This window comes from Haemaphysalis longicornis, unplaced genomic scaffold, assembly GCF_048455015.1.
Source record: "Haemaphysalis longicornis isolate Haplotype H1 unplaced genomic scaffold, Haemaphysalis longicornis Haplotype H1 scaffold_2, whole genome shotgun sequence".
NCBI classification, from domain to species: Eukaryota; Metazoa; Arthropoda; class Arachnida; order Ixodida; family Ixodidae; genus Haemaphysalis; species Haemaphysalis longicornis.
Window position 1 is genome coordinate 174795500 of NW_027526295.1, and position 23947 is coordinate 174819446.

General features: G+C 46.1%; 1 protein-coding gene across 2 annotated transcripts in view; it reads right to left on the bottom strand.

Annotated features, from left to right (window-relative positions):
- Window positions 1-22926, bottom strand: part of LOC144169495 (neural cell adhesion molecule 2-like) — a 326391-nt gene extending 303465 nt beyond the window's left edge. For both annotated transcript variants that reach the window (XM_077698683.1, XM_077698682.1), the window contains exon 1: window positions 21831-22926. In XM_077698683.1, the coding sequence (XP_077554809.1) occupies window positions 21831-22074 (244 nt within the window). In that variant the 5' untranslated portion in view covers window positions 22075-22926. The remainder of the gene's footprint in view (window positions 1-21830) is intronic.
- Window positions 22927-23947: the final 1021 nt, after the last annotated feature.

The following is a 23947-nucleotide window of genomic DNA, read 5'->3' on the forward strand; positions in this document are numbered from 1 at the left end:
CTCTTGATGGCGTTCCCTCAAGCCAAGTTTTTACCATTTATGTTGTTAAATTTACTCTCTTCTAGGACTGATACGGCCTCTTTCCCCGGCGCTAATTATATAACGTAAACACCTTGCATTTATGGAGCCGTCCTAACTTCTGTTATGTCCCTGTTACTGTCGCGCCGTCACTGCCATCTTGCAGCCTTAAAGTGACCCTGCAACACTTTCGATAAACCCTTTCACTCTTTCCTTCGCGTTTGGAAGCACTACGAAAGCTATAGTTATCGCCAGCACAGAGCGGTACTGCGTGATTTGCTTGCTGCACCAGATACGCCTTCCGTTTCCGCTTTGTCTTTGTGGCTTTATTTCTAAAATTGCTATCGGAAAGCGTTCATTGCTGCAACTGAGGGAAAACCGGCCAACAGCCGCCGCATGGCCTCAGTGACGATATTCGAGCGGTCGAAGAACGTCAAGACCGGGAAAGCGCGAAAAATCTTTTGAGCCAGTTTCCCAGTTATCTGATGAGCAGTACTTTTTGGCTGAGGTACTTTTCGACCCCCTAATCTAAGTAGTGGGTGTGTTGGGTGACTACGTTTTGCAAGCATTTAATATTTCAAAAAAAGTTGAAAGATGTCGCACGGTCTCTTGAATAGATAAAGATTCTTGATCCCAGCCTTTTATAGAAAGACCTATTCTGAGCGGGTGCAGGCTTGCTCACAGCCTTCGATCCAACACCACGCTCGCACGCCTTGCGTCATCATGTGTGTTCCACCCCTCTCACCCTCTTAGGCTGATTCTCCGTGCGGGTAAACTAGCAAAGAAAACGGTCGCGGGCATTATGCTCGGGCACAATATGTTTGTACACGCCCGATGCAAATAAGAACTCCCCCTTCGCCAAATTTCTGGTCTCTCTGTTTAATCTTCTCTTCTCCTTTTCATCTTCCGCTCCTCTTCCGTAGCTCACGCATAGCCGTAGTTCATTCAAGCCAGCATCAGCCCTGAGCGTCTAAAGGGTCATTGGAGCGCTAAATTTGATAACGAATAACGCCGCCAGCAGAGTCTGGCACCATCTCCGTGTCGTGGAACCCTCGGCGAGGCTGTAGCGGTCTGCCTATTATTCAATGCCCGAGGGCTGTGACCGCGGGATGCAAAGAAAACAAGATAGTAACGTGCGCTGGATCGCGTGCACGGTCCCTGATACGTGGAAAATTGCGAGCTTTGGTATGTTGACCCACAGGGACACCCACTCTCTTGTCTGTCCCCTTTCAAGTTTCCCATTATAGGTGCGTGTTTGTTGTTCCTATACCATTTTCATACCTTTTGTGTCCGTACCGACGCAAAGACCAACTATGAGGTGTGTGTTCGTAGGAGCGTTTGTCTGCCTCGTCCTCCGCATTTTTCGGTGAAAAGATTCATCGGAAAGCTGGAGTCAATTTTTTAACATCCTTTTTTTTAGCCTATTTCTTTTAGCATGAAGCACTCCCCCGATGAACGCACGCTTAACTAGGGCATAAAAAGTAGAATCATATGCATTGTGTCCCTGTCACTTATACGCAGGGCGATTTTTCAGTTTAAATGCAAAGTTCGATAACAAAGTGTTCACTGTGTTTAAAAATGAAAATAAAAAAGAAAGAAATAGAGGTACAAAATGTGTACCCAGTGTCCAGAGAATGCGAGACTTCGTTAGCCCTTTTACGAATTCCAATGTGACAAGAAAAAGATCGATATCGCGCAAAAAGAATCGCTCATTGTTGAAAACTTAACACGACCAAATGACGCCTCGACATCGGCGGTAGAAAAACTTGGTATGCATATCCTTAAAGTGAGAAAAAAAACGCATCAGTCAATATTTTTTTGTGATACCACACAACGCCAGTGCACCTGAACGTGCGATCGTGGCCTCCAAGAGCTCCCGACATGTGATTTGGCCTGACATAATATTTTACTCAAAAAAGCAATATGTCCTGTGGCAATAAACAATAAAAGAATGACGTTTTCCATTGCATGCTGTCACCGCAGAGATCCCGTTTTTTAAGAGTGAAGCTGTTGTGACTGACCGTAATTTGTGACGCGTAACGCGTAACGTTAAAAATAACAAGAAAATGCCAAGCGCTTGTGACCGCGTGCCTCGCAGCCACCGCCGAGCGTCCCTGGCTCGCACAGTGGCTTTAACAAAAAAAAAAGAAAAAGAGTAGCGAAAATTCCGAGGAGCACCTCTCGTTGCCCAGCAACCAACAACGCCCCAGCTGGCACAACGCCTGCTTCACAGAACCTCGACGCGACTCCAGGAACGCCGTGCATGTGTGATTCACGTACGCGCCACCGCTGCGCCCCATCTGTCGTCAAGCGCTACCACGCATGCAATGCTTGACATGGGGAACACGGACATACCGATGCATATGATGATGGCTACTACTAGCACCATGCAAAGCGACGACGGAACATTCATATAAACAATTTTAAACTTGTACAGGTGCGTGGGGATGTGTCCTTAAGTGCTCACGAAGAAAGCAATCCTGCAGCTTCGCTATGGTTCAAGCCTTGCTCTACATCGTGCAAGTTTGGCCAATTTTGTTTTCAGTTTACTTACACACTAATCCCTTGCAATAGCCTGTCTGGATTTTTTATTAGCTGTTACTGGGGGTCTGGGTGCGATGAGTGGAAAAAGAAACACCGGAGGTTAAAGCACGGGGATTTAGGCTCCATTTCCAGGTTCTTAATGGTTCCATTTACAGGTTCCTAATTTGATCTGGTTGCTCGCCCTGGCAGGTTTATTCACCTGCCTCATGGCTCAAACTAATGGCACCACTTTATTTAGATTAACACAAAATAAGAGGGCATAAATCCGTCTCGAACATATCGCCCTTATCATTCTTGCCCTATTTTTAGGGTAAGGAAAGTATGAGAATGAAGTCAAAGGTGTCGACGTGCGGAGTAGGGTAGCAAGACCGTTACAGTGGCGTATGGAGCGGTGCGGAGTAATGGAAGCCGGGAGCTTCTCAGGTAAGGCTCAACGGTCTCGAGAAGATACGTTTAGGAAAACGCAAACTATCCTTACTCTCTCCCTTCGATGTTTATGGGAACGCCTTCAGAAATAAAAACGTTAGCGCTGTGACAAACGCACCAAAATGCATTCGTGTTATCGATAACCTGGCGGCCATATTTCTGATGACAACAAAGGTTTGATTTTTTTTTTTTTGTTTTTATGACATCTCTCCTCGGAAAAGGTGGTAACTGAAACTATGCACCTATATATCAACCGTATGGAAGAATCACATATTGCATGAGGCATTTCAACACTAATGGACTTAGAACAAGCATATAAGACCATTTTTAAAATGGCGCTCGAAGGACACCTTAAACTTCAAAAAATGTCTTAAGCTTAAATAATATCCATGCCCACAGTCCATTTTTATTGTCTATGCAATAACCACTTTTATTATCTCTTTATTATTTTTATTATAAGGATAAATATCTTTCCTCTTTGTCGCTACTGTATTCGTAAGCTTACTATTTTTGCCACACCCTGTTCAGTATGTATTTTGAGTACTGTTTACAGTCACTGCATATATTGTATATACGTGGCGTTTTTTGTTTGTGTTGAGTTTTCCTAATATTGCCCAATGCTGCTTGCCGCCTGTTGAACCGGGGGGCTGGGGCTAGTCAAGCTGTTTTACGGCTTTTTTTCCCGGCTTCCTTTGCACGAAAGTGATTCGTTTGTTGTTTTTTCGCGCAAGAATAAAAATCAAATCAAATCAAATCAAAATTATCTATGCGGTAACCATAAAAAATTAATATCTGCCTATGAGATGTCTTTGCCACACTACGACTCCACTTGCGGCAAAGCACGCTCTACAGGGGAACCTTGGTAGCATTACGTATTGTTTACCATAACATGTGGTTCGTTTTGCCGCGTCTGCCATTTAATATTGCCGCTAACCAAGCCTTGCATGTTTTTTTTTTTGTCAGTGTCGGGCCGCGCGTGCCTTATCTATGTTTGCAGAAAAGCACGTGTTTCCCCCTCTTTCTCTTGTATGCCCCACAAGGTTTGATAGGGAGAGTGTTACACGCCATGTCGTCACTTGACAGGGATGCTCTTCTTTGTTGTCGATGTAATTCGAGGATTCTGGAAAGTATAGCGCGGAAAGATAAGTTTTCGCCGAGCAATCGCCGCACCATCTGATTCGTAGACTCTAGTTTGTGCACGTCATTTTCTCCACGGTTCCTTCGCCGCTCCTATATTCTTTCAGTTCTTGGCGGTGCACAAGTTCGCTCCAATAAACATTTGTTCCTTAAAGAAACCTGCGTCGTTTTTGGCTACGCGACAATATGCGTCAAATATCCTGGCGTGTCCCGGCAGGCTTTCTGGGGTCGCTTTTTTTAAACCGTTTTCCGTTACCGGGGTACCGTATACCATTGCGAGAAGCGTTTCTGACCGTATAAGATTGCGAGAAACGTTTCTGGCATAACAAGGAGGATGAACACGAAGTAAGACCTTTCCACGCTCTTAGCACAGATGGCACTTCTAATAGATTGCGTGATTATTCGACGCAAAAAAAAAAAAACCTCAAGCACGTTTACTGTACACGGTCACTACAAACTCGAGAACACCGGCGTTTCTCCACGCGTTGTATTGGCATTTACAGAAAATAAATACTGGTTAAAATACGTTGAAGAGGCAGTACAAAAGAAACACGATAATAATAAGAAAAAGGATGCTGTCTCACACTCCGGTCTCAGTCATCTCCGCCCGGTCGACATTTATACAAAGAAAGAAGATACACTGTCCTGCGCTAGCGCTTCCCGCATGAGCAGAGCTCGTCACGTGACCACGCCACTGTTGCTAGTAGCCACGTCACGTCGCTCGACTATTTTAGTAGCGAAGGCCGTCGCACCGTTTCACTGTATCATAATTGCTCATGCGCCCTCATTCCCTTAGCCCAAAGATGCCTATACGCATCTTAAAGCTCGTGAAAATAACCCCGTAATAGTCCTACATACAAACTTACTTTAGCAGCGACAAGAACCATCACTGTAGGTGTTTTTCAACTTAATAATTATATCCTTGGCTTCCCTGAGAAACGCTTGGGTAGATCTCTCTTCTTTAAAAAGGCCGTGGTTACGCTCATTTTGTTCACTGTAGCTTTACTGCGTCTGGACGACACAATAAAAGCAAATAAGCGTCTCAACAGGCAATTATTAACTTTCAATGTCCTGCTGCACCTGATCGTAAATTTTTATAGCTTTTCGCTTCACAAAACCAGCCTGCTTTATTTGTTTTTAAGTTCAATGTCTAAAACGTAGCTACGCTTTACAAATAGGAACACACCGAGACCTAACGCACCTGATTAAAGTACTCGATTAAAGCAAACTACAACCAAAACAGTTCTAGCAATTGCCCGTAAATATAAGCTCAATTTTGAGTACGTCATTCAATAGTACGCGCGGAGATCAGGACACCTGGTTACCCGTTTATTTTAAAACCCAGCTGCAAACCCTTTCAAGTCTTCGTCCAAGAGTTCTGTCACAATTCGTTTATTTAAGCAAACAGAGACGCCATTTCCTCGCCTCTACTTGTAAGGCAACATGCCGAGTAATGGCAACCAGAAAACGCGCTAGATGCTACCGTCACTCCCCAGTAAAAAAATAAGCTAGGTGACAAGTGGCAACAATTATCATCCCGAGTGGACATTCAGGGCTCTTCGCTGCAGAAGCACCTGCGTAACAGGAAGGAACACAAGGAAAGAGAGGAAGCGAGGCCAAGCCGGAGAGGCGACAGCGGGACAATTTACAAGCGCGAGACCAAAGCGCCGAGCACCTATAAACGCGCCACAAGGTGCTTCGGAGGGAGCGAAGATAGAACCTTTGGTCGTTTTTATTTATTCCTCCCACTAGTATCAGCCGACAGGAATAAGAGATTCAGCACCAGACCGCGAGGCGAGCTGTGACACGTTTGTATACGACAACGACCCTCGGGACGATCTACGTGGAAGAAACCGTCCGCAAGGGTCGCTTGACTGTTTTATTATTATTTTTTTTGCGAAACGAGTGGTCGCATCTGTTATTATGCCCTTTTTACCCCTCGCGTTGAGCGAAATACGGCTGAAGGCGAAAGAAGGACACAAGGAAAGAAAACGAAAGCATAAAACACTGCGCGCTTCCTGAGCGAGATATATTGTCGCCAAGAAAAAAGGGTAGCACAAGGCAGCGCTTTTTCGCGTCATGTCCTTGTGAGGAACGGGGCTCAAATGCCTGGCAAATCGAACAAAAAAAAAAGCACGCGTGAAAACGAAAGGAAAACAACGAGAGAATGACCACGGAAGTTGCGCAGGGTGTAGAGCGTGGAAGGAGGAAATGGGCGCCTCGTCGACCGGACACGAAAGGAGCCGAGGTGTTGGTGCGGGCCACGCTCTCTAACGTACGACAAAAGCAAAACCAGCCACACATCAATGGGCGAACCAAACGACCGTTACGCGAGGCAACCGCAGTAAAAGTGAGGTTTACGTTAGGGAGGCCGTCTACGGCTTCATAAATAAAACAGATACGAGAAGGCTTGCGAAATTAGGTGGAACGAGGGGGACACGGCTGGTGCTACGGCTCGTACAAGGACAAAAAAAGGTTTTGACCGGAACGAAGGTGTATCGGAGTACAAAAAGCAATATCCTCGCGATGGGTTCAGTGACATCAACGTGGAAAAAAAAACTAAAAAAAGCGACCAGTGCAAAAAAAAAAAAAAAAAACAGAAGCACTCGTAATACTGTCCTGATAGAGAACGGTTGATGAGAGGCTGTTTAGGTTCTGGAATAAAGCCTGTCAAATGGAAAGACCAGTTTGAAACGTGAGGGTGAGAGGAAAAGCGAATTGTCAGTAAGGTGACCTTTTTCGGCAGCCTAAACTACAGCGCGGCGAAATGCGGCAGTGAGATTGCGAGTATTGCATTGCTCGGGGGTTCGAGGCGCTCATCGTCCTCTTCAACAGCCTACACGTTGGTCTTCGAAAATTACACAAAATAAATAAAAATTCGAAAGAAGATCCAAAGTGATTGTGCAAATCGCGTACCTAGAGAAACGAGCCTACGACGTGACGGAATCTGGCAAAGTGAAAAGGTGGGCATCAAAGACAAAAGGCTTCGTCGTAGCGCAGCATCTTGTAAAAAGGTGTGAACCAAAAACAATAATGGTGAATATCTCGGTCCGCTGAAACGTCACGCATCATCGGGTAGAAAAGAGACGGCCTGAAAAAGTGGGAGGAAAACAGGAGGCAGCAGCTGCCCCGATGTGATCATCCGCCTCGAGTCCGAGCACCGGTGTCGGCCGTTTTTTTTTTTTTTTTTTTTCGTACGAGATGGAGGGCAGTCTGTGGGTTCGGACCAAAGTGCAGCGACGGCCGGCCGGCGATCGAGGCGGCGACGGCCGTGCCGCTGCCTGGCGTGATGCAGACAGCTGCCATGAATTGCCCCAGGCCACTTTTCGCTGCTCTAGCACGGCTCACCGACGCTGTCATCGTCTGTCTGCCTCGCCTCCTCTGCCCGCTGATTCTTTTCTCGCTTGGAACATGCATACGTGCCTCTTCTGGCCAGCGCTGCTGACGTGCGCCACAGCCCTGTGGATGAGCCGCCGAGTGGAATAAAATAGGAAGAGAGTCCAAATGCGAGACACCGGTTTCTGGTCGTAAAGGACAAAATAAAAAAAAATACCGTCGTTTTCTTCTTGCTGCAAGTCATTTGGGCTGCCTCGTTTCTCCTACTCTACTTTTGTTTTGCTTCTAGTTTTGCTCGTTGAGAGAATGTCGTGTGAAAGAAGATTGCTATTGTGGTTCTCAGGCCATTTCTTGTAATATTATTGTCTTTATCCTACTTATATCTGTTGTGCGTGCAGCAATCATTCCGGGGCTCGAATGAGGGTAAGGATGGAGGCTGAGGTATTTAAATAATGCGAATCCGTTAACTAAAAATGGCGCAGCAGGAGTATTTGTTTGCAGGTATACTTGGATATAACGAGGTTGACAAAAATTCGCAATATTTCGTTGCAAGCAGGTTTCGAGTTAGGGCTAATCGGGTTGTCCGGGTATTTCACGTCAGAAGTCAAATAAACGAAAGCGAAGAGACGCGACCGCGATGCAGGAGTGCAGAAGATTTTTTATTAAGCTCTGGCTATCGTCTTTAAATTACGTAAACAGACTTAAATGCTCGAGAAATTTTTTGTATCCATAAGTCTGAGACATACATAGAAAAATCTATAAAGACGTGTTTTTAGCCCTCGCACCAGGTTCAAACATCAGGTATTGTTTGGGAGAAACCCTGGAATTATTTTGTAGACATTGGAAAGCGTTACACATATGGGCAAAAATCAGTTTGATATCTGAACGGGCTTGCGAGATTTTAAAAAGTTGTGAAGACAAAACATTTCAGCCTTTTTGTTTACGTTTTAGATATGTGATTAAAGATATTCGCTCACACTGAGCTTTTCTTACGAGGTTTCACGTCCCGGCGCTACATGGGCTTCGTAATAATTTTGACCATGTAGGCATCTTCAGGGTGTGCCGAAACCTCGAACACACCGGCGTTTTCGCTTTTCGCCCCCATCAAGAAAACGGCCACCGCGGCCGGGAATCGAACTCGCGTCACTGGGCTCAGCAGAGGAACGCTTTACGGCGGGCCATACTGAGCTTTGATGATGATGTTCTGAATTTTATTTTTCTAGGCCATCTATGATAAAAGAGCGCCTATGGACATGCTATGCTTTACTAGATGATAAGAATGTAATCTAGAAATTACAAGTCTAGAAGTTAAAGGCGTTGTGTGTTGTTGCCGCATGTTATGTTTCCTTTTCCTTCTTTTTTCGCCTTGATATCTGCTGCAGTTATATGCCTGACGTCGTACCAATATTCTTCAGTTGAAAATCAGCTCCGGTGTGCCTTACCCTTCCACTAGTCTTTGTTTGTTGCATTGTGAATGCAAGAACCATTAGTTTAAAGGGACCCTGCAAAACTTTCTTCAACTTTTTTGAAATCTTAAATGTTTGCAGAACGTCCTCACCCAGCACACCCAGTACTTATATCACGGGGTCACAAAGCACCTCAGCCAAAAGTTACTGCTCTATGCCCGTCAGATAACTTAGAAACTCGCTGAGAAGATTTGCCTCTCCGTCCCGGTCTTGACGTTCTTCGACGGCTCAATTTACGTCACTAAGGCCATGTAGCGGCTGTTGGCTTTTCCTTTACCGGTTTTCCTTCAGTTGCAGGAATGAACGCTTTTCGACAGCAACTTAGAAAAAAGCCACAAAAACAAAGCACACATGGAAGGCGTATCTGGTGCGACCAGCAAACCACGCGGTACCGCTCCCTGCTGGCGATAACTATAGCTTTCGCAGCGGTTCCAGACGCGAAGAAAAGAGTGAAATCGCGTATCGAAAGTGTTGCAGGGTCCCTTTAACTGCGCGAGACATTTAAAAAAAAGAGACTGTTTCGCCCTGCACTGTGTAGCCGTGCTCAATATACAGATCCCTTTTTATACCACTGCCTCATTAGAGCTTTGCCTACGTTTCTAAAAATGTGCAATTCCAAAGCCATTTTGTTTGTTTGTTTATTTGTTTTCCCTCACATTATTCCAGCTCTCTTATACCCCTTATGCTAAGCTCACATATATACCAAAAACTAGCACGCTCCCCGTTTACTCTCGTTCCGCCTCGCTCTTCTTCTCAGCTTCAGCGCAAACGTGCCATGAACAGCCTTGCTCTCGTCGCGAAGTCCTTCGCGGCCTTTTTAAGAATTCTAACTAGGTGCGCAAAGCTCACGTAGGCGCTTCTAAAGTCTGAAGTAAACAGCTCGCTTTGACCATTTTATTCATCGCGGAAACTAGGAGTCAGCAGCAGTGGCAACAGCTTCTAACGCAGCCAAACGCACTGCTGGTTACTTGTAAACGGGAACGCTGGGCTTGGGGAGTTTTTACAGGAGCAAGCGTGCAGAATATGCATGCCGTTTGGGCGACGTGGCGTTGAAGTGAAAGGAAAAGGGAAACGGGGTGGGGGAAGGGGCGGGGCGGACGCTGCTCTCCAACCTCCATGCCAACTACCCCCCACCCCCAGGGCGTAAACACTACGTGCCGCCTCTCAGCCTCCTTCCTTTTTACTTGCTCTTGCACACTTCCTTCAGCTCGGTGTGTGGGCGGATTGGCTGCCCAGAGCACGCCCCAGGGGCACCCGGGAACGCTTGCGCGTGGTCTTTTCTGCCATGCCAGCTTCTGGCGAAACTTTTTCCCCATCAGCTACGTTTGTGTCGCTTTCTTTCCTATTTCGCGTCGTCGGTGGGAGCCGAATCGGGATGTGCGTTTCCTTCCATGCCTGCGGTGGCGGTGCTGCCAACGAAGGGGCAAGACGGAAGAGTGGATGGCCGTTGCTGTTGCCCCAACTTCTTGGTATATGCTGTCCTAGACAAGGCCTCATTTTCCTCTCTTCACCTACCCTCTTTTCATGGTTTTTCCTTCCGCCGAATTTCCAACTCTATCCCCATGCCAGTAGGGCCCTCTCCCATTCAGTCCATCGTTCTATTTCACAAACATACTCGGAACTCCTGTTACGGGCCTCCCGTTCCATTTTTTTGCTTCCTTTATCTTTCTTTTTGTTGTACACTGCCAGATATCAGCGCGCAATACTTCGGAGGAGACCAGCGTCCCACGTCCCAAATATTTTTTTCCCTTTCGAATGCCTCCCGCTTTCTCCCCCGACTTCGCAAACATACTTTTAAGTTCCTGGCTGCGCTTTTAAAAACAGCCGACTGTGCTCCGGAATGAAAAAAAAAAAGGGTGGGTGCGGAAGGAGATCTACTAGCTGAAGGTAAAGCTCGCCGATGAAGCCGGAGATAAAAAAAAAGGAGAGTGGAGAAGAAGGAGAGAAATGGAAACGACATTCGCAGCTGTCAGCGGGCCGCAGATCACGTTCCCAGTTTTGCGTCCTTTAACCGCTGGCCTCCGTCGCCGACAGCTGCTCGCCAGGTTAACGTCACGTACCCGTCGTTCGTTCGCGGTGCCGCGCTATCGGATGATATGTGTTCCGGGTGCATCTTGCTTTAGCCCTTCCGCACGCGTCCTGTCACACGCTTTCCGTTCCCTCCATGCTGACATGCATTCTTTTTTTTTTTTTTTGGTTTTTGGCGGGCGAACTTGTTTTTTTTCCTTCCTTGAAGCACGAATTGACTAGCGGAATTTTCCTTCGGTTTGGCGCGGCGCGTGCCTTCACTTTCTTCTCCGAAGCACGTGCTTGAGACGCCCAACATTGGAATTTATGCGGGGCAGATGCCGGCGAAAACGAACTTCGCCGCAACGCCCCAGGTTTGTTTGCACGCCGTTCCGTATGTGCAATCTCAAAGTGTGGCTGTCATGGGCGCTAAATTCTGGGGGAAAAAATAAAAACCCGCATTTTAAAAGCAGCAACAACGTCGCCAAGTGGAAAGTTCGTTTCGTCTATACCACACAGGATTAAAATTTTGCGTTCAAACCACGCGCATTCTGCAGGCGTGCCGCAAAACTAGTCGTATTTATTTAAACTAAACTAATTTGACCCCTGTTTGTGAAGGTCAGATAATATTTCAGTTCCATCACGGGAACGAATGTATGACTAGCCGCAAGCGAAAGTTCATCCATACGCGCGTGCATATTCATCATCGCCGCCATCATAATCATCACCATAATTACTATGGTCGTTAAACATTAGCTACAAATACAATTTTAGCCTACGGTTCCCAACAGAGAACGCGAAAACATTTTTGTCAAGTGGTAATTTTTCGGTAGGTGGTTCTGCTTCATTACGACTTAATCATTGCCCTTCCGACACCTCTTCGAACCCCGACTGATTGCTCTTTGTAGAAATGAGCCCATTCACCTGTAAATAAAAAAGTAATCCGGGGCTTGTGACTTAGCAAGTGGTGTGAATTTGAGCAGGCTAATAACGCCGCCTGAACAGACCTACGTCTTACCGTTATGTTGAAATATTGCATTAAAGACTGTTTTACCTAGAGCGATATCTTCTTTGAGCTCAAATTTGTGATACGAATCAAATCTTCTCATGTTTTCTATTTGTTTGTTTGTTTCTTTCTTTCTTTCTTTCTTGCTTTTCTTCTCTTTTTGTTTCGTTCTTTCTCTCTCACTCACTTTCGTTCCTTCTTTCTTTCTTTCTTTCTTTCTTTCTTTCTTTCTTTCTTTCTTTCTTTCTTTCTTTACGTCCACACTCATGACAGCTGTCCCTTGGCTCAGCTTCCCTCGTGAAAAAAGCCCTCACTCAGTTGTCTGAAGACACCAAGCTCCCAAAACATCGAGAGCCCCGCTGTCTAGAGGACTGAGTGAACAACTCAGTGGTACAATCACCACAACGTTTGGGCGAAATAAAGTTACCGCTACTAATACTGCAGCTCCTTGGTTTGTTCTGAATAGGACCCATTCCCGACAGCAGAGAGGAGGTCAAAGATACCACGAAATGTTCACAAAAAATGTCTTCATGTTAAGATAATACATAAGGCAAGAACCACGCAACTCCAGTTGGTGTAGCCCCTTTCTGAGCTTTATTTCGTGCTTCTAATTATGCAGCTGCAGAATAAAAGGAATGAAGAAGTTCTGTGCTTGGAAATGCTGGAACAGGCATCGTGGGTTGGAAACAAAGTTTGACAGTTCGGAACAGAGACCTTGGCCAGTCTTCTCGCGGTCACAAATGTCCCTGTGAACTCAAATAGGGGCGCAGTTACTTCTTAGGTGTTTACGGCGCATTTCATTATAGAGTGACGTAGTCCTACTGAAATCACAGAGATTGGCTCTGTAGGTTATAGGTTATAGGTTATGACATACACCTCATCCTAAGAGAGAGAAAGAGAGAGAGAGAGAAAGATGCGCCTTTGCTTAGTCAAATCCGGACAGAGTCGCATCGTTGTTTGTCTCCAGAGAAGAACATAATCAGTTTCACTACTTTCGGGGGTACATAGCACACATAGGTAACAAAAAAAAAGTTGGCGAGCAGTTGCTACAGCCAAGAGTACGCCCCGGATGCAAGACACTATGCCGCACATAAAATTTTCTTGTGTTTTGAGCCCGCTGAGACCCGTCGTAAGTAGGCAATTCAAATTTTTTTTAAGGCGCACAGACAAAACAAAGTTTAGGTTTACTTCCTAAGGGTGTCAATAAAAGTTTTATCTCTCTCTCAGCAAGAATAAAACAAAGATTCGGGCCTTGTCGCAAGAAAGGAAAAACTCGTGCCGTTTGAGGTGCATTTTTCATTGGTCACCAAAAGTGATTACAAACAGGGAAGGGAGCCATGCTTCTAGTGACCGAAAATGTGGCAGGCAGGCGAAATTTTTTTACTCCCTAATGTATGTCTGCGAGCGCCAGGTTGTATTTCTAAAATTTATTTATTTATTTATTTATTTATTTATTTATTTATTTATTTATTTATTTATTTATTTATTTATTTATTTATTTATTTATTTATTTATTTATTTATTTATTTATTTATTTATTTATTTATTTATTTATTTATTTATTTATTTATTTATTTATTTATTTATTTATTTATTTATATCCCACAAACACTATTTCCGTGAACTTGTACGAAGTGCATGGGCTACAGATGGTACTACGGAGGGAGCAGATAACTGTTTGTGCCACCGGTTTCGTAACGAGCTCGAAAACGCAGACTCAAACTACTCGCTTATTTCGCATTTCTGCTTTTTTTTTTTTGTTAACATATGCAACCACACTCCGGTAAGTTCGCCGAGTAAAGTAAAGCAACAAATGCTATGAAAATGTACTCTCTGGGCAAAGCTTGCGCACAAGCGACCTTGACTCGAACAGCAGATGGTTACACCACTTAATCCCAGAATCTCCAGCCAGGTTATTTGGGAAACGCAGAAGTGAGGCCGATAGAAAATTCCGTTACGGGTGGAAGTAAGGAGCAGCGAAAGGTCGCCTCCGGATAACAATGAAAACAGCGCTTCGACGAGACTTTTTCGCGATACATTTATGGAATTCAATTATCTTCGAAGCTTGTGAAGCAATACCCCTATAGCGCGCCTCCTAAGAATAAAATATAGAAAAAAAAACAGAAAAAGTGAGGGAAACCTAAAATGTCCAACTCCAAGCACGCTGTTATGCGGCTGAGGGAATTAGCGTTAAAAAAAACGAGATGCGGCCAGAAATGGCATTTTTGAGACTGTGGATGTGTAAATCGAGTACACTTAATGCTGTTTAATTTGGGCCAAGTGAATCTTCATCCTGCGAAAGACGAATGTTTACGCTAGTGTGGTGCAAACGATGATTTTTTTTATATGCATATTCCGAGCCAACATTACTGGGCAAGAACGCGGTGAAACAGCACGCCGAGTGGCGACGCACGACGGCAAAGCGCTTCACAAGCGGTTAATTTGGGAAGGCGCTCTGTCCCCCGTTTCCGCTCCTCGCGCTCTCCGTTTATCCAGCCACGAATTCCAGTGCTATCGACATTTTAGGGCTGCACGGAAAAGCTTAATTTATAAGGCCACTTTCAATTCTACCACTGCCCGTTCTCTACCCGCTCTATAACTCTTGTCCCGAAATGAGGTCACTTGATCGCCAGCCACTCAGCGAATGAAAAAGTATTGGCAGCTTTTCCTATCTCCCTTGTGGGTAAACCTGACAACGTAGCTCTGAAATATCTAGAGAATAAATTCTCTGAAATGGTTTTATCGGTTTTCTAGGGTGAAAGACCCAGGAACATGTAGGAGCTGTCGGTAGCGTGCACTGGGACGTTTGATTGCAACTAACCTGGTGCAATTTATGGGTCGCTCCGTGGATTGTTCGCTGTGAAACTGCGGCTGGCATTCCAATTTAACCGGTTTGATTAGCCTCCTGCTAATTCCTTATGTTAACACTACAAATGTGAGCATTTAAGAGTGCAGGTTAGCGGGTGTGGATGCGACAAAATAGCGTGTGTACCGGCGAGAAGATATTCGGCGGAAGCCAAGGCTACGCAGGCCGGGATAGGGCTTGAGTGAACTCAAGCTGACATTGTACAAATACGGAGACATAATAGAGCGGGTGGCATGGCTTTGGTTGCGTTCTATGTTACTAGAATGATATGCTTGTGAGGCCTGCAGAATAAGTTATGCACACTCAACATTCGTACACAGTGCAATATTTGTTTTTAGTTAGAACACGTTACTGTTATATTTCTGCGCAAATAGCCGAGTGTACGCGATGCGTCCGAGCGAATTGTCTTTATATGTGTTTCCAATGATAAAGATGATGTCAGATGAAAAAAGAGATATTTGTATCAATTCTTAGGGTTGATTAGAGTTGATTTGCGTATTTGTGAGAAGTGACGAAGTGTTTGAGGGAAACTAAGATTTTTTACACTAAGCAAGGTTGAGTGGCATAAGTGTTATTTCTACCGCATAGAAATGAATGCCATGTCTTTTTGTAGAATGATCTTACCGGCCAGGTTGCGGAAAGGGCTATATACTACCCAGTTCTGAGCAATAAGACATAATGAGTGTTTAATGACAACTGGTCAGTAATTATCGAGATTCTAAATGAGCAGGCGGAAACGTCGCACCCCGAAACACAGCAAATGCCTGATTGTCTCCGAATAAAAGGATAACCAAAAGCGATAGCTGAACACTCTTATCGGTCCTAACCAACCAGATAGATACTCACTGGTGGCAATTCGCATTCCTGCAGGCCACCGAAACATAAAGGCTTCGAAAATAGCTCAAGCACTCGATTTTACGTTTCACACATTCTTGCATGCAACTCTTGGTTGTATATAAATCCCGCTCGACTCCCAGCCGCCAAGCTTTTAAGTGTTGGTCTTAGCATAGGCGGCTGCCAAAGTTAGCCGCACTATACCTGAAAGGTCTAAGCTACTCATGCTTAAACGCGGCCACATCAATTCTGAATTTTTTTCAATATGGCAAACACTTTCTTTTGTATTCTCTTGCTTTTCTCCTGACTGTCAAGCGGTGAAAACTTGCATTTTCGTGCGACGTAAAATGATTTTACGCCGAATTTTGAAGCCTCTTTATTTTCTTTACGCAATAAACTAACGTTCTACACAAAATGTCAGCTACGTGATGTCCTTTTCCACACTGTCATGAGATAGGAACGGCGTAGACCCGGTAGCACGATCTCACCAGTAGCGTCTCCTTGCAACTGAGCCACTCTGGAGCGTATCTCTTTCCAAACATACCCAAAAACGCCTTCAAAGCATATTCAAAACCTCCTTCCTCACTGGCCCCAGCCTTGAACGGCCATCCCGTTTTATTTCAACAAGTAAAAAATTGAAACGCCGAAACGAGCTACAAACAAGCAAAAACCTTGAGGCATTTGGCCGAACGAAATTGAGCGCGAACCGGCACTCGATTTTTCCCACTTTGCGTCCATTGCTGCAGTTCGGCAGAAGCGGGCATTCCCACGTTGCATCAATCGACGTGATGTTGTTATGGTGGCGGCTCGACCGAGCGGCTGAAAGACACGGAGCCAGGAGGGGGAAGTGCGAACCCCCCACACACACGCCCCCGAGTGGAGCACGGCCACAGGCGAAGGTCGGCCGGCCGTCGACGCCACGCCAGCATCGTCGGAGGGGGCGGCGTGGCGCCGGTGATGTAGTTCGCGGCGTGAGCTGCACGCCGATGATGTGATGTGCTGGCTCGGCATCGCCGTCGTCCGAACGCCCCCCTCCGCGCGCTCACCCCTTCCCTCGCGAGTCGGGACCGCCGTCGTTCGGCATGCAGGCCGCGTAACTGGCCCACTCAGCGGCGGCGGCGTCGGCCCAGCGGGACCCAGCAGTCGATCAGCAGCCCCCCTTTCCCTCCACCGTCCCAAGATACACAACAAAACTTAACGGCACGGACGCACGCTCGTCGTACGGGCGACCCTCTATCTATACACTCTGCAGCGAAGCAATGGCGTCGCTCCAAACCTGATACCTCCTCTTCCTCGCCTGCGTGTACGGCCGTTCCGCATCTGTGAGACAAACCCCTACCCGAGACTCCGGCACGTGGCACGCTAGCATGAGAAACGGAGCGACCTCGCATACTAACCGTAGATATGAGCCCGTTTACGATACGTCCACGGGACGAGAGAGAGAGAGGCGTCGCGGAAAAAGGGGCAGCTCTTCCTCATAAATGCTTCGTATTTGTTCTCCCTACGCGACTGGAAACGTGTTTACGACCGCTTCGTGTTGGCTTGCCAACTTGTGCGTCAATTTCCCCACTGACAGTTGGGGAAGTGACGCTGCCCTTCTCATGTTGCCGAAGCCCAGCCGAGGCGGAAAGGGAGGCGCCGGTTGCGTCATTGCGATTGACAATGGGAATGGGAATCCTTGGGACTGTAGAAACAGCGCGAAAGCGAAAATTCGCGCACGAACAAACACAACAAAAAGTGTTTTTCCCCCTTACTTAGAATTGCTAGGAAGGTGTGGCACACAAGATATTGAAGCGTTCAGGTTTTAAGTTATTTAAGACGGTAATTGTGGCTGGTTAGCGCATACTCACGGAATTAAAAACAGCGCTAATAAATGGGATCAGTAACGACAACACACGGTCAATAGCCACATGACAGGCCTGTGCGCACGGACGTTGATTGTTCTATTGAGCCCAATCCTCCTCCTTAACACATCAAAATCTGAAAAGCAAACCTGATTCAAACCTGCCCTTTTTGTCACGCATCTTCATTTTACAGCAGGGCTGTATATGCATCTTTCGTAGGTATTTTTTTCGCGTCCTGGGCACGCAGCTTGGACGTGGCGACAAAGCAAACTTTCTCGCGAATCCTCTTTAGCCTTTCCCATAATGCATTATTATTATACATTAAAAATCATAGCGCATTTGGCCATTAAGGCGGCTGTATTAATACGCCGAGTTTCATTTACTTGTAGGGAATTAATTCACGGTGGAGGGGTGAACAGTTCAAATTACTGTCTGCTGTCAATATACAGGCTTCTGCGGATAAAACAGCTGTAACTCGTGTTTTTCAAACACTCTCCCAAAAAACAAATTATATGACGTGGTACCGTTCAGCGGTTACATAACCGTGAGAATGTTTGTCCGCAGGGATGATAAATAACTATCAGTCGAAGTTTTAATACGAACAACATGTCTCCCTCGCTCGTCTGCTATTGCAGCGGTGTCACAAAGCCGCCGGCGAACGTTTTTTCTGTTAAAATATTATTACAGTTATCCCAGAATTCCTAAGAGGGTCTCTGCAACACTTCCGATAAACGCTTTCCCTATTTCCTTCTCGTCCACACGAAGCACTGCAAAAGCTATAGTTATCGCAGCAAGGAGCGGCGCTGCGTGATTTGCTCGTCCCAGCAGATGCGCCTTCCGTTACTGCTATGCTTTAATGGCTTTCTTTTTAAAGTGGCCGTAAAATGTGTTAATTTCTCAAACTGAAGGAAATTCGTCCCATAGCCGCTCCGCTGTAATGACGTAATTTCAGCGGTCGAAAAACGCCGAGGCCGGGAAAGAGAGGAAAATCTTTTCATCAAGTTTTTAAGTTATCTGATAGACATGGAGCAGTAATTCTTAGGTGAGGTACCTTGTGATTCCATAAATCAAGTACTGCATGTGTTGTTTACTACGTTCTGCACGCATTTGACATTTTAAAAACAGTTGCAAAAAGTGTTGCACTGTCCCTTCGAGCTGAAAAATTTAGGATAATGCTAAATCACAAAACAAAAACAATTCTGTTCTGGTTCTCGCACTCGCTTGGTCTGCGTCCCGGTCGCTATGCTAATAAGTAAGGTATTGCTAGTAAGGTATTGCTAAATTGCTATTCACGGCGGCGCATTTGAAACTATTTTGTAGCACCATTATCATTTTAGCAGCTTCGCTGTCCAATCATGTGCCAATGGTTGAGCGTCAATAATGTCCTCAATCTGTTCCGCTAGCTCGTACAGCCGGGCACTCTTGCGTCTGGCCGTCCGTATTGTCGCCGGCCTGATTACTGCGCGCGGGCGCATAGCGCAATTGCTCGCCGCCCCTACATACAACTCTCGGACGGCATTAGATGCTATATTACGACTTAGTCCGGACGCTATCAGAGGGATTACCGAAGCCCCGGTGTCTCATTATTCGCTTTGATCCGAGCACCGACCATCTTCAGCATCCGGTAATATTTCCGTTCTCTTATTTCCTTTTATCACACCATGCAAACAAAATTATCTAAAGCAGTGACGTGTACAATAACCCCCATCTCAAGGAGCACCTGCTTCTTACGTCTACAATTAGGTTGTTTTCTGCTGCCGGTATCATAATTTCTTGCTGTCGACAAAGCCCTGCTGGCTGACAACAACCAGAAAGGTACTTCCGGTCAGTTCCTTCGATATCGAATACCGGATTTTTAAAATCCAAGAAACAGAAATTTGCTTCAGTTTTGCGCGCTTATTTCTGCAGCGGTAAGTCATCACCTTCAAACTTTTTTTTTTTTTGTAGCACCAAGCTTCCATAAGGGTTTCTTTTTATTCCTGAATTTCATGTTGCTCCCTTGTGCCGAACGTTACGAACTCAATATTCCTTTTTCCGTCTACACATTCAGGCTATCCGGATAACATAATAATCCTTATCCCTTTAATATTCCGCAGACAGCCCTAAAAATGTCAATAAATTTTATTTCATAAAGGGCCGACAAAATAGTTTCCCTGAAGACGACATCGATGAATTCGTACGCTTTTTGCCCCCAGCACGCACTCGTTCATTTCTGTAGGTTGCTTCAATTTTTGAAAATAAAACTTTCGCCTACAAAGCAATAACCCAGAACACCGAAAAAACGAAAGCCCGGAAAAAGAGGAGGACTTTCCCGTAACGAAATAAAAAATAACAGCCGAGCACACCATCAGACATCACGAGCCACAAGCGAAGCATAAGTTGTGAGTCGTGCTGGACTGGGCAATGAGCCTCTATGCAAAATGTCGTAGACAGTACACACGAGGAACTCAACCATTTTCTTTGGGAACACATTGCTTATCGAAAGAAGCCTTCGGCCTGTGATGAAAACAAAAAGAAAACAGATATCTGTAGCGTAGAGCGTAAGACCAAAACATGACGGAAAAATTTTTCGATAATTTTTGCCTCTGTGTAACGGCCCCGTTTCCGCTTTCCTCAAAAACTAACTTATATCGTTTCATCCAGCAAAAGGAAAAACGCATATCGTGAGGCCCCTCTATCTTTATGTACTTGGCTGTCTGCTCCCCAGCTCTTATCACCCTTTTGTGTTGTTGTTGTTGTTATTGTTGTTGTTTTGTTGCTGTTGTGGTTGTTGTTGTTGTTGTTGTCCGCTGGGCTTCAAGACAAACAAAAAATGCGCGTCTGTTCTCTCGAAAAATTGTGTTCTGCTAATTGCAACACCCCCAATAAATATAAACGTTATTTTCCACTTCGCATTAAAACAAAGCGTCTGTAGAGATTTCTTTGCCTCGAATAAAATTAGGCTTACCTAATAAGCGCGTCTATAAACATAAAACCGATACTACAAAATGGAGTAAAAACCTACAGAATTCTGTTCAGAGTGAAGAAAAATAAAAATCCAGTTGTTGACCGTTCAGAATAGGAGCGTGTGAAGAAACTGACCGCTCAAAAAAAAAATGTTTCAGAACTACTATGAAAGCCCAGTCGAAAGACGGTAAACACCTCCTAGGATAACAGTTGCGAACAAGGTACTGCCACTGTATCTCCCTTGATAGTGATACCTAAATAGTGAACGCAAATTTAGTTAAAGAATTTCCAGCGTGCATAAAATTCCTGCTGCTCTGACCCCGAGAAAACTGGGTCCACTGGGTGGGTGGGTTCAACCCTTATGTGCACGATATCACGTCTGTGAAAACGGCCTGAGGGTATCATTTCTTCGCCTCATTGACTTGGAGTTCAGACCCAGCTGCTGGTCTGACAAGAAGTTAATGAGTTTAACAACCTATGTGAATACACAGCTTAAGCGATAGAAAAACTATGCAGGGATAAACAAGATGCGGATAGACAAAATCACCATAGCGCTCTCTCTCTCTCTCGCTTTATATATATATATATATATATATATATATATATACATGTACATCTGTAGCTTTACATTACTTTCGTTTTTCTTTTTTTTTCAGGTTTGGCCGTGTCATATATCGTCTACTGGAAGGGTCGCACTAACCTACGCCATGTAGAGCACCCCTAGAGGCAAGGGCACTTCGCGAAAACTTTGCACCATTTTACATACACGTAAAAATGCCGCCCCGAAATTTCGCTTGCATTGAAGACCCGGCATTGCGGCCCTTCGTAAATTGATTTCGGAGCAGCTCAGATCCCAGCATCCAAACGCCTCTATTATTGCGCTGTCACGGCGCATTTTCATCCCGCCGCGAAAGCAATTTGCGAAATCAGAAGGGCTAAAAATTGCGTTTGAGGAAGCGCCGCGCAGGCGACGGCAATCGCCAATTCTGGAGGCGCTCGTCGCTGACGTACGCGCGTTCAGGGGAAAAAGGGCTGAAAACGCATGAACGGTAGGAATCGGCGCGGCGGTAGGAGTTTTGGAAAAGGCATTGTTCCAACGTATTCTCGCGTTGCGCACATTCTTTCCGATTTAAAAAAAAGGAGTTGGGAGATAAAAGTGTGAGACGAAGTGACGCAAGGTGGTCTCATCACCTACTCCCGGGGTGGGCAGGGTGATGCAGACGGTCCAGTGCGCTTTCTGTAGCCGGAAAAAGACCTCACGCCGAGTGCACTCCTAACTTGTCCACCCGACAAAATCGCACACTCACGCTAATCCGCACACTTCTCCGACGCGGGAATCGACGAACAATGCAAAAAACTTTGCTAAGCCCAATTAGTTCGCATCCGCAACCCCCTCTCACCTCTCGAGTGCATCGACGCCGCTCCCGATGGGCAGGAGAGAAGTATCAACGCAGTCAGGGTTGGTATCGCCGTAGTAGTCCATCCTGGCCACCACCCGATGCGCCACCGTCTCCAGTAGGACGACGTGGGCCCCCGCATCACCGGCGCCGAAAAACCGCCCCGAAATCCAGAGCCTTCGATATCCATCGCCGAGGTAGCGACAGAAACACGGCCGCCACCTCCACTGTCTCCGCGGGCACTCATCACCCGCTCCCTTCGCGCTGATCTCGCCACTTCTGCGCCGCTCGTCAGCACATCACCGTGCCAAGATTGCCGACAGTCGCTTGTCCACCGCACGCGGCAGTCCTGGGTAAAATGAAAAAAAAAAAAAAAAAAAAAAAAAACCTAAGTTCTTTTTTTTTACTTTGTCGTTTTTTTTTCTAGAGCTATCCAGCAACTGTTCCTACTTTTTTTCTGTTCACCTGTAGTAAGGCTCTTGTTCACTGGTTCACTCTCCTCGACATTTGTGGACGCGCACAATGGTTACACAAAACATTGCGGGGTTGGAGGGCGTTGCCAGGAAGGAGCTTCGTAGAGTTACCGCAACTATCGTCACACGCTTAAATGTACGCACATGCACACACAAAAGCGGATACTCGGTAGGCCGCCAACAGGACGAAAAAGTGCACCAGAAACACTGCCGAATCACTACACACTTCACCGTTTCAGCAGAACGCTAGGAGTCGCTCGAACGGTCCCTTAAAAACCCGAGTAACCTTCCGCTCTCATCCGAATGTTACGCCGATGTACGCCGCATCCCCGGTAGGTCCAGCAGCCGGCAGCGCAAGAGGAAGCTGTCACGAACGTGATCACGACACATTTCCAAACTTTGGCGCCCCGCTTGACGCAGTAGTTCGCACGCGCGCGCGATAAGGAGCGAAGATGCTGGCTTTGCCGCAAAGCCTTGGAGAGAAAAAAAAAAACAACGCCGTCTCTCCAGGGCGCAGAGCGTATGCGAGCGCAACGAACGCACAAAAAGCGGCGCTCAGTAGCTGCAGCTCTTCCGTAGTTCTCGTCTGGGCACGTCCCGATAATATTCCCCGCGCACGGGGCTCTAGTCCGGGAGCACTGAGCCGGGTTGGGTGAGGCGCGCTCGGTCAGCGCAGCGGCCCTGCGCCCCCATCGACGCCCGCGAGAAAACATCGAACGCAGCGCCACGGTATCGTAGCGCCATCTGTCGCTCGCGGGGCGACTCCGCGGCGTCGAAAAAGACCTCGCAATTGGCGCCCAATTTGTTACATCGCGCTGGTACAACAGAGCTGGCCGAACAATTAGTGTTGTTGTAAGTGCTTACGTGCTTGGGTAACTTGCCAGGTGCCTCGACTTTTCGTCTCTGGTCCTTTTGAAGCCTGTTGTGGACAACACCGAGTTAAGGGAGAAGGGTTAGGCGGCAGTCTTTCGCCTGAAGACTGCCGCTCTAATTTTCTGAGGTTCACCTTCTGAAACCATACCTGCCAGGAAGGGTGGAGTGCTATGCATAAAATAGTGCCATTGTTTAACCAACTACAACTAGTATGTGAAGGCTGGTTAGTACATTAATCGCGACTATTCAACGTGCCCACGGCTCCTACATACTATGTTCCACTGCGACAAAAATAAAATCTACAAAACTTAATTAGCGCCAATTATATATCATTGAAATTGCAGATACTATGTTCCACTGCGATAAAAATAAAATCTACAAAACTTAATTAGCGCCAATTATATATCATTGAAATTGCAGAGGAATTCACAAGCGTCGCTAAAGAACATCAATTATTGGGACGCCATACCTAGGTATGTACCAGCCACATCAAAGAGGAACCGCAGCAGGGTCTCTTAATAAATTGGCGCAGGGCCGTCGGCACTTGAATGTGGCTGAGATTGTAGAAGTATTTCAGTTACCTACGCGCCGCGGTGACTTAACGGCTCACGAATAGCGCTCTCTTAATTAATAAATTGGTGCAGAAGATCAGGACTTGATGCGGCTGAAATTCGGGGAAAAGGATATCAGTTTTGCACCCACCGCTAGAACGTACCAGCTCAAAAATCGAGCTACTGAGCATAGAGTTGCTGGTTCGATTTATGGCCATGACAG